This window comes from Nestor notabilis, unplaced genomic scaffold (assembly GCF_000696875.1).
Source record: "Nestor notabilis isolate BGI_N333 unplaced genomic scaffold, ASM69687v1 scaffold13704, whole genome shotgun sequence".
Taxonomy (NCBI): Eukaryota; Metazoa; Chordata; class Aves; order Psittaciformes; family Psittacidae; genus Nestor; species Nestor notabilis.
The window spans coordinates 11,441-22,287 of NW_009926968.1; the positions used below are offsets into that span (position 1 = coordinate 11,441).

The 10,847-nt window shown below is 42.2% G+C and overlaps 1 protein-coding gene across 1 annotated transcript; it reads left to right on the forward strand.

Moving 5' to 3' along the window:
• The first annotated feature begins 364 nt into the window (after positions 1–364).
• LOC104405206 (glutathione S-transferase 3-like) lies at positions 365–8,445 on the forward strand. Its single transcript, XM_010013841.1, has 6 exons — positions 365–481; positions 1,139–1,190; positions 5,122–5,254; positions 5,605–5,746; positions 6,799–6,930; positions 8,301–8,445. The coding sequence occupies exons 1-6, from the start codon at positions 395–397 to the stop codon at positions 8,310–8,312; spliced, it is 558 nt and encodes a 185-aa protein (XP_010012143.1). The 5' UTR covers positions 365–394; the 3' UTR covers positions 8,313–8,445.
• Positions 8,446–10,847: the final 2,402 nt, after the last annotated feature.

The following is a 10,847-nucleotide window of genomic DNA, read 5'->3' on the forward strand; positions in this document are numbered from 1 at the left end:
TTCAATGAGGATGAGTAACTTCCCTGAGAATGTGGTAGGATTTTCAGTAATTTTGTATAATCGAATGCAACAAGATTCCCCCTACAGCTTAGGACTCCTACCACTTGTTTAAACACGCCTGGTTTTGCTTATAGTCATAACAAACGTCCCTAGCAACACTGAGAAAGGCTTTATATAATCTGCACATCTTTCATTTCCTAGGATAGGCTGTGTGGTGTCGGTGTCACTAGTCCCTCTCTCATTTTAGGTTTTAAACCAGATTAAGTTTAAACTTCAACAGGCATAGTGAGAATAAAAGGCTCTATTCTTCCCCTCCAAATAGTGGTACTTACACCAGTTTTAGGAGATGCTGTTTTCTGCTTAATGGTTTTCAGGGAACCAGGAGCTCAGAAGCATGTCTGGGAAGCCCAGGCTTACCTACCTTAATGGAAGGGGGCGAATGGAGTCCATACGATGGCTGTTGGCAGCAGCAGGCGTGGAGGTTAGTTGACACTCTACAGTGTTCCAGACTGATGTTTTCAACCGGCTTCAGTAAGGAAAAATTTAACATGCGCATGGAGGGTAAATGGCTGCAAGAGGGTGGCTAAATGCATTTGGCCCATAGCACTGCATGTTTGTAACTAGCTTGTTTGGTGGTTAATGTTTGAGACGCAAACTCAGTGGATCTTGGAGTTCATTAACGCTAGTATCAGTCCCATGAAGTAATTGATTATAAGGGGTCAAAATGGAGATTTATTTAAAGGCCTTTATTTAGTTTTCACTTGCAATGTGCATATGAGAAGCATTTTGTTGACTTATGTGCCCTGGGATGGGATTAGAAATAGTTATTTACCTTGTGCTTTCCTTGGCATTGGCTGCAACTTGTCTTCCTCCTGTAGATGTCTGTACTCTGTTTCTACCCTTAGGTTATTTCTGCATCAGTGCACTGAGGCAGAAGTGGCCAGGCCCTTCTGCTCTTCCCCATCTGTGAGGATGCACTGGGAATCCTCAGGACATCTGTGGCCAAACAGCATAGTTGAAGATCCAACCCAGTATTTTTTGCTTGGTTCTGCCATTCTGTGCATGGTTATATGTGCACTTAAAGAAGAAAAATGTTCAGATACGGCAATGTAACACTATTCTCTCTCCCCCTTTCCAGTTCGAAGAAATTTTTCTGGAAACTAAAGAGCAGTATGAGAAGATAATCAAAGGTAAGAATCCCAATGCCTGAGGCTTAGTCCCTCAAAAAACCTGCTACAGTTTAGTTAAATTTGTGGTTTAAAATTAGTTTATTTAAACCAATGTGAACTTATAGGTGTACACCTAGAATACTGAAATGCTAGTTTTGAGTAACCTGTTCTTTTCAGTACCAAACAACTCCTATCATTAAAAGTTGTAGCTTCTGTGACAGTTTTTTGTAGTACATTAAACAGGGGTAGCAAACGTTCCTGTTTAGTGCAACTTATTTATCTGTGCTGTTGAACTGTTAGCATGGATCCTGGCACACTGTTGATCCAGGACAAATAGCAGTTCCTGAAGCAAATCCTAGGCATCATTTGGGAGTTGTCCCAGGCCAAAGGCCGTTTTCAAGATATCATTTAGATGTGACCACAATGCTTTATAGGCAGAGAGAGCTGAATAAAACAAATGCAGCCAGCCTGTGCCAGCTGGCCTTAACTGTTGTTGAGTTGACTAGTACAGATGTACCTGTACGTTGGTTCTGAACTTCAGTGAGATAAGCTTTTGAAAGAAAGGGAATAGGTTGCCCAAGGAAGTTGTGAATGCTCCAACCCTGGTGGTGTTCAAGGCCAGGTTGGACAGAGCCTTGGGCGACATAGTTTAGTGTGTGGTGTCCCTGCTCATGGCAGGGGGGTTGGAACTAGATGATCTTAAGGTCCTTTCCAACCCAAACCATTCTATGATTCTATGGCACCAAAATCCTCAGGAAAGCCAGTTTTCCTTTGTTATAGGCTTTGTGTGAAAACACTAGTGGCAGTTCAAATCACGATAAGCCTGAGCCATGAAGCTTCCACCAGTTAAAAAGCAGGAAGCCAGTGGGGAGACTTGTGGAAAGTCTGACATGACCAAATCAGCAAGTCACAAAGGCTTCAGGTCAACCATGGGAGTGAGGTTCCCAAAAAGAGAGCATATCCCCAGCTATTGCCCTTGATACTTGGCCAGGTGAAATCCAGCAGTGAAACAACCCTTTTGCAGCCACCCTGGAAGGAGAAGACCTTGCTGCCAGGATGGGGAAGGAATTAGGATTGTGAGGAGCGCTAGTGTACGTGGCCTGCAGTTTACCTGCTGCCCAAGACATGGAAGAGAAACCTCACAGCAAACTGAGCTTGCCAAGACATACGAGGAGACATGGAAGAGGATTGCACTGCTTGCTCAGCAAGGAAAGCCATGTTTAAAGAAATTCTGACAGGAAAACTAAAATGAACAAAAAATAAACAAAAGTGGTATCAAAAAGATCAGAATTTAATTTGTAGATCCAGCTGCCTGGGAATTTGGCAACATGAGATGGCAGTGCAGTATAAAGACACCAGTTACAGCTCTAAATATGATAGCTCATATTTAGAAGTATGATAGCTCATATTTATTCACTGAAAGCCCAAAGATGATTTTGCTTCACAGGACTAATTAATCCAGAATGGTACAATCCTGGATACAGCATCCAAGCTTATCCGTATCCAGAGGGAAAAATTAGATAGTGATGAAAAGGATAGGGAAGTTCTATAAAGAAGATCAAGGACTTCTGTATGTATATAGAGTTTAAGAGGGTGAGAACACAGAGAAAAAAGTGAGGGTTAATAGGATGGGTTGAAGACAAATTAGCTGTCCTGATAAAGGGACCTCTGGAATGCTGCTGATCATGCAAGGCAGGACAGAACGCAACCCCACAGTACTTTTCCCTATATATATATATATATTTTTTTTTCTATCCCTACCACCATGCTTTTTGCCAGGGTTATCCTCTGTTTAGACAACACCACACTGTTAGAACGGTCCGCATGTGACTTTGTACTATGCTGGCTGATGACCTTTTAAGCAATGCCCCAGGAGTGTCCAGGATGAAGCCTGGGCCAAGAACTGTCCCTAGCAGGCAGCTTGCAGACAGACAGCTGTTTTGGAGGCAGAGACAGTTAAATGGCATCAGCCTGGTCACGTTTGTACCTGCTGCTCTGAGCTAACTAGTTTGGCTCTATCTGTGCAGCCCCAGGTTGCCCAAGTTATTACTTGGATGTCAACAAGCTCTGCTGGTTGTTGACAAATAATTCTAGATGATTGTCTTTTCATGTATGCTCCACAGACCACTTTCCAATAGCACAATCCAGTCTGCAAAACAACTGTCAAACTGCTTTTAATCCTACATATCTATTCTATGAAGGGGTTATGTAAATTGGTTCTCACTGCAAAGTGGGAAGTGGTCCGCCACTGACTGTGAGAGAAATCCCTCTTTTCTGCAGATAAGAAACAAACCATGCATTCAGTTCGTTCACATTTGCTGCATCACTTTTTGTCAGGGGCCAGAAAGTCAGATTTTATTTTTCACTTTGTATCTTTCTGCTGAAAACTATCCTTGTGGAGCTGCCAGTTTTCACGTTCTGCTGTGTTTCTACTACATGGATACCAAGTAATATTTTCCCTTATGTTGTGGAGGTGTGATCTGGAAAGACACAATCTTTGTTTGAATGCTTACAAGAAACAAACAGGCTGCAGACAGAACTATTCTTTGAAGTTAAACTGCAAACTCATAATATGGAATGAGTTAATAATGTTTATTAATTCTAGACTAGTAAAGTGTTTTAATAGCTCTGCGGTGAAATAAAACAAACCTCTACCTGTTAAGATGAACCTTTGTACCTGAAAGAAGGGTGCGCTGGATAGATTGAGCAATTAAGATAAATTATTAACTTTGAGCAATGCAAGGTGGCAGCTGCCCAGCTAGATTTGGCATTTTGCTATGATTTTTAATAGGGCAGGCTTGCTCTTTGGATGCTCTTACTGTGTAAATGGTGGAGGGAGTGTCTCCAAAATCAGTGAATTAGTCCAGCAGAAAACTGGTCTAGAAAAGGCTGACTTTACTATACTGAATGTCAGCTTAGCTCTCAGAGCTGCCTCACTGAAGGCTGGGATAAATGCTCCTACCAGCACCAGGAGAAAATGGGACTAAAAGATATATCAAAATAGGCTTAAATTGTTGTGGAATGACACTGAGGATAGGCCTGTAACAAAAATCTAAGGGAACTCTTAAACTTTTATCCCTGGAGTGACTGTACTTAGAATCATAGAATGGTTTGTGTTGGAAAGGACCTTAAGATCATCTAGTTCCAACCCCCCTGCCATGAGCAGGGACACTACACACTAAACTATGTTGCCCAAGGCTCTGTCCAACCTGGCCTTGAACACCTCCAGGGTTGGAGCATTCACAACTTCCTTGGGCAACCCATTCCAGTGCCTCACCACCCTCACTGTGAGAAACTTCTTCCTTAGATCTAACCTAAAGTTCCCTTGTTTAAGTTTAAAGCCATTACCCCTTGTCCTACCACTAGAGTCCCCAATGAAGAGTCCAGCAACTGCTGTCACAGTCCTTGCCTCTCACTCTGTAACTTAAAGCAGCCTGAGCTCCTCCTTTATTCCAGTAGCTCAGTCTTGCTGTGGTGTACTACCCCATTCATTCTTTCTGCTCATGTGTATATGTCCCTGACAGGGAACTGATTTTCATTCAAAATAACTGGGGTTTTTTTTAAGTTTGATTTTTTTTTTTTTTTTTTTTTTTTTTTTTTTAATGCAGATCTTTATTCTCCTCCAATCCCTTGGCTTCAGAGCGTTGGCTCAGGCTTTTCTTACCAGCATGAGGCAGGGTCCTGAAATGCCAAGGAACAGGCAGTGCCAGCTCCCATCAGCCAGTGAAGCTCTGGCAATGCTGTAAAGCAAGGGGCCCAGCTGCACTAGGGTTGCCAAGCTACAGAAGCGTGATGCTTTCCCACAGTGTTAGTTTTCTGCATGGAGTTTTACAGTTAGGGCAAGACATCAGTGATCTACACTGCAAAACCAAATGTGCTTGGTCTGTCACTCTCCTGTAAAGCTAGCAGTCTAGGAGTAACTAACAAGCTTTCCTTCAACTCTCCACCCTAGATGGAATCCTGATGTTCCAGCAAGTGCCCCTGGTTGAGATCGATGGGATGAAGATGGTGCAGACCAGAGCTATCCTCAGCTATGTAGCAGGGAAATACAATCTCTATGGGAAAGACTTAAAGGAGAGAGCCCTGTACAGTAGCACCTCCTTTCACTTAATGAGCAATCTGTTATTTGATAACTGCATTATCTATAACAAATTCAAACCTGCAAATCCAGTAGAAAGGCCTGATAATGGCTACCACATTAAAAAGCAAGGACTCCAGCCTTTGCTTAGATTTTAACCACTGCTTCTGAAATGCTCCTGGACAGAAACAGGATTTTAGTTCTTTCTCTAAAAAGAAATATTTAGCTTTAGTTCATGTTTAGCTTTGGCTATGAAAATTGGCACTATGGTGGTGATATAAAATTTGTCTTGGTTAATTGGAATACAGATGAAATAACTTCTGTGCTCTTTTCTACTTTCTTTCCGCTCACCAATAGGATTGACATGTACGTGGAAGGAATAATAGATCTGATGCAAATGATTTTAATGTTTCCTTTCTCTCCACCTGAGGCAAAGGAGAAAAATCTTGACTCAATTAAGGAGAGGGCAACGAACAGGTACTTCCCAGTCTTTGAAAAGGTAAGTGAGAGTGAGGATCTGCCTATACAACTTGTATTTATAAATACAAGTTTTCCCAAAATAAGAACATGTTTGTAATGCAGGTCAGTTCCAAATCCTTGGCTTTCATGGCTCTCTCAAAGAAGGGGAAATACAGCAGCATGTTTTCTCTATTTGCTGGCTTGTGTTGTCAGGGCTGTGGTATTTGAACATCTACAGAGCAATATGTTGTCAGCTATAGAGCAAAAGTTTTCAGTAAAATAAAAGCAAGCACATATGACTTCTTTTTTCCTTGAAGGGATAGTTCCACACTTATATTTGTTTAAGTCTAGCAGAGAGATATGCTCTAATTTCAGTTGGAAGATTTTCATTAGAAGAATGCAAAAACCCCTTGTAAGTAGGTCAGGTAGAGAGGTTAGGAGTACTTCAGTAAAACAACAGTCATAGATTTTTGCACATTCCACTTTCAAAAACAACAAACCAACCCCATGTGACTTGGGCATCTGGCAATAGTTATCAGTTTTGTAGCATTCACTTACTTTTGATGAAAAACAATACTAAAGCCTAAACATCTTGAAAGTTCTCATGACTACAGTAACTTACTCCCAAAGGCAGGGATTTTCTTTGGTTAGCTATTGTAATCCTGCATTTCTAAGTTTGCTTCCTGGTATCAGCATTGGACATAACTTTAAAGAAATGTCTAACTGACAATTTTATGAGTTCTCCAAGTTACTCTTCCTCCATTATCCCTATTTCTAATTCTATGACTGTTACTAGTATACTTAAGCATGTGGTTTTGTCCCTGTTCTCTATTCCCCAGTTTCTGTTCCCCAGTGCCTATCATGATTTATCATTACCAATTAACCAAAGTTTGTAGTACTGTGTACTATAAGAGTTCAGATTTTTCCCAACAATAATGAAGTGATTTAGGCTTACAACTTCCAGCTGAGATCTCCACCCTGAAAATTGAGGTGTAATAGCTGTCCAGCAGTACAGCTGTGCTGGGAGGCTTAGCTGCCAGGCATCATATGTCCCATGCTCATCTGCAGCCCGCATTCTCTTGTATTCCACAGGTTTTGAAACAACATGGCCAAGACTTTCTGGTGGGCAACAAATTCAGCTGGGCAGATGTTCAGCTAATTGAAGCCATTTTAGCAGTGGAGGAGAAAGTACCTGCTGTGCTGTCAGGGTTTCCTCAGTTGCAGGTAATTTTGTTATTGAGCATGTGTGTATTCAGGAGATAGAGGGCAAGCCTGAAATTATCACCTTTCTATGCTTTGTAAATCAGACAAGTGTGGTCTCTTTGAGGAACTGTCACTGTCATATGTTTGCTTGACATTAAGAACAAGGATTTTGATATCCCAGTAACCTCACTTCACTTCTGCCTTCTACAGTATGACTAAAAATTCAAGCCTTAGCATTAAGCCACAGGGTTTTTGTTTGTTTTTCAATAATCAATACAACTGAGGATGAAGTTTCTGCCTTTGTGCTATATACAAGGTCTGAAGCCAAACAGAAATGAGGCACCTCTGCTGTGAGACTTGACCAGAAAGCAGAAGCCTCCAGGCATGCAGAATGCTATATAGCACAGTGCATGGGCAAGCCTGGGGCATGACCTGCGGGAGTCATTAAGAGTTTGAGCTACAGTGGACCTAAGTAGTCTGCGACTGGAGAAAAAGCAGGTAGTGTTCAGTAGTCCTCCCATGTGCCCGTAATCATGGCAATAAAGTACTGTAGGCAATACAAATTTGGGTTGAGGACACAAGGCTTGAGGTCATGCTGCTTTGGGCTTACAAACTGTTAGTTGAAGGCACTCAAAGACTTTGACTTTATTCCCATTAACAAAAGAAATAGCTCATCATGAGACTATCACAATCAGCTTTTCTACTTGGAACTGATTTTTCTTTCCCCAATTACTTTTTCAACAGCCTAAATTTAGTGTGACAAAATGAGGCACTTCAGCCACAAAGTAGGCACTAACGTGTGTCAGATTTTGTCCCTTATGCAGTTTTGCAGAATCAGGTAATTCTCACGTCTAGCTCCCATCTTCTAGCAAGGTATCTGGTATTTTAGCCTCTGGGCACGGGCACAGTTCTGTTGAAGCCATGCCTTGAATTATGGAGGGATTCCTTCACTGCCTCCTCCAGTAAAAATGGAATTAATTTAACATATATTGTGATTTTTCCCTGATGGTAGTTTGCAACATCAGAACCAGAAATGAGAAGAAAAAGGTTGTGAGTTGGTGTATTTGTGTCTTCAAAACTAGCATCCTGGTACTCCTGGATTTTTGCCTTTAGCTTCTTCCAGGCAGCAGAGATGTAGACACTGTCTGCTCCAGTACTGTCTTCATGGGTAAGAACAGGGTTTTTGCAGCAGCTGGGTCCTTCTGTGGACAGGAGACTGTAGATAGCAGATCTGAATGAATGTTAGGGTCTCTTCTGGCAGCAGGGGGAAGCACTTGTTCTGTGCAAGGAGCACTCTTTACTGCTGGAGTAACTGGAATTTTTCTCTTACTCTGGTGTTTGTTTTTGGTTTTGTTTGTTTGTTTGTTTGTTTTTTTGCTGTCTTTTTTTAGGCTTTTGTATGAGGAATGAGCAATATGCCTACAATTAAGAAGTTCCTGCAGCCTGGCAGCCCAAGGAAACCCCCACCAGACGAACATTATGTAGAAACTGTGTTGAAGATTTTTAGTAAATGAATGCCTTGTTACTTTCAGTGAGATGCAAAATATCGATGGGGAGGAGGAACCAAAGGGAGGCAGAAACTCAGTAAATTGGTATCATTGTAATTAAAACCAATGGTTAAAAATAAAAGCTGACTTACCATCTGTAGGGGCTGGAATTCCTTTGTGCTGCTCTTCGGGTACTTCAGGTGCTTCCTTGCTGACCTGCAATCCGTCTCCAGGCTCTGGGCATCTCTTGCTGGCACTGGCATCAAACTGTTAAGAGTGGGATGGATTGAGGTTCCTCTGCCCTGGCAACTTTAATTTAAAGTCCTCTTCACCAGCTTGGCAAGCCTTTGACTGAAAATGTTCTCCTTCTGTGACAGACGGATCTCATCAGCCCAGGTTTCCCAAAGTGAGTCCCACGGCCTAAATAGCCAACCCCCTGGCTTTGGCACCAGTCCTATAACTATTTATTGATTTACCAGATTTGAGTGGTCCTTTCAAAACCCTTTTACAGGGAGAACTGATGAGAAAACTACCTGTGCTCCAGAGTCCCTTACCACCAGTCCCAGCGCTCTGTAGTCCTTGATACAGCCAGGGCAGTCTGAGGAGTATCACTGGTGCCCATGGGAAACAACAGCAGCAGATAATAGTCACTGGACTGTATGAGGCTTGGTAGTCTCTTGGTGACTTTCCTGGTATGAGCCCCTGATAAGCAGCACACCTTTCTGGAGAGTATGTTGCCTAAATTTCTGCCTGAAAAAGTTGCCTAGTTTTCTCTACTGATCTCTGCAGTGGCAGCTGTTGTGGCTGGTATCAGCACCTTGCACCACAAGACTGCCAGTCCTATTTGGTGGTGGCTACCCAACCCTCTGGGAGTCACGGGAGGTCTTGGAAAGATCTCCTCTGCAGAATGTTCCTCACTTGGCTGGCGTGCCACCATGTGGGATCTGTGCTGGCCTGCCTCACCCTCAACAGGTGCTCTGAGCCATGATTCCTTTCCCAGGCCGCTCAGGTGCTCAGCTTTGTGTTACCAGCCTCCTTGCGTCACCCACCATGCTGGTGCTTTGTCCCCTCCTGGTTCCCTGCTAAGTGAAAGCAGCAGGCCTCCAGCAGTTGGTGGAAGAAGCTGCAGCAGATTTCTAGATTTTACAGGCAAAGTACCTTAACTGTGGCATTGCCAGTTAACAGCTGGCAATGACACAGGTGAACCCCCTATGTTACTGTGGTGCAATCCTGACACCTTGCATCACCAGGCGCTTCCGTGGTGTCCCAAGAAGAAAGCCACTGCATACCTGTCTGGGCAGAGATGCCATCTCCTTAGTAGCTGCTACCACAGCAATGTATGTCTACATGCAATCTATATGGCTCATGCCTCTCCATGCTGAGCAGCAGGATGGGCTTTGAATGTGAAAGTGGGATTACTGTGAAAGGGTTGGTACATCACTTGTTAACACACCTGTAACAGGTCAAAATGTAGTCAGTGTTACTATCTTTAAATTAAGGCCTGTGGATGAATTGGATTTTTAATCTCTCTCTGCAAAACTGATTACTTCATAAATCAATTATTTCAAACCATGTGCATGATCTTACCAGCATTTCACTTGCAGGTTACAAATATATTATCTCTTGAGAATGAAGCATCATGGAAGAAATGCACAATCTGTTCTGCAGGCTCAGGTGGTTTATTTCTACAGCTGTAGGACAGAACAACAAAGTTTCGGCTTCCACTGATTTTTTTTTTTTAAATGAAAATATTAGGGCTTATATATTTACAATGGACAATAACTGCCTTGTGACAGGGCCTGATGTGGCACAGCAGCGTTTGCATAGGAGGAAGCTTTGTTCTAGCAGATGTCAGTAACCAAATCTGACACTTAATATTGCCATAAGTGTAGAAAAAAGGAAATTTGGAAAAAATATTAAAAAAATTAATCTGGTAAGGACAAAACAGAAAAATGAACTTCCTTTTGAGACTGCTCTCTCTCCAGAACGCCTCCATGGCTCTCCCACACAGCAGACTACAAAAGAACATTTGTTTATTTGTTAGGATGTAACTAAATTGTGGGGTTTTTAACTGAATATGCTCTGCTTCTTGTCAGATGCAACCTATTTTACTATTATGTCCGATACAATTGTGTAGCTTTTTGGCTATGATCTTGCAAGCACTGAAACTTATCTTTGTTCATGTGAGGGCAGGTGTGTGCTTATACACGTAAGTCAAATAGTGAGTGCTAGCAAACTGTGTATGCAAGTGTACCTTTATGCTTTAAGCATGAGTAGAATTGAAGTAGAAAATATTTTTATGTGAGTTATTCACATGTGTGTATAAGGTGGGGCTTTCCTGTAAAATTTGATTACTTTTGTAACCAGGATTAAGAAAAAAAAAAGGTGTGTCCCTTGGTGTTGTCAAACTTTTAGGCAAGCTAAACAAGAGTAAATCTGAAAATAAGGGTG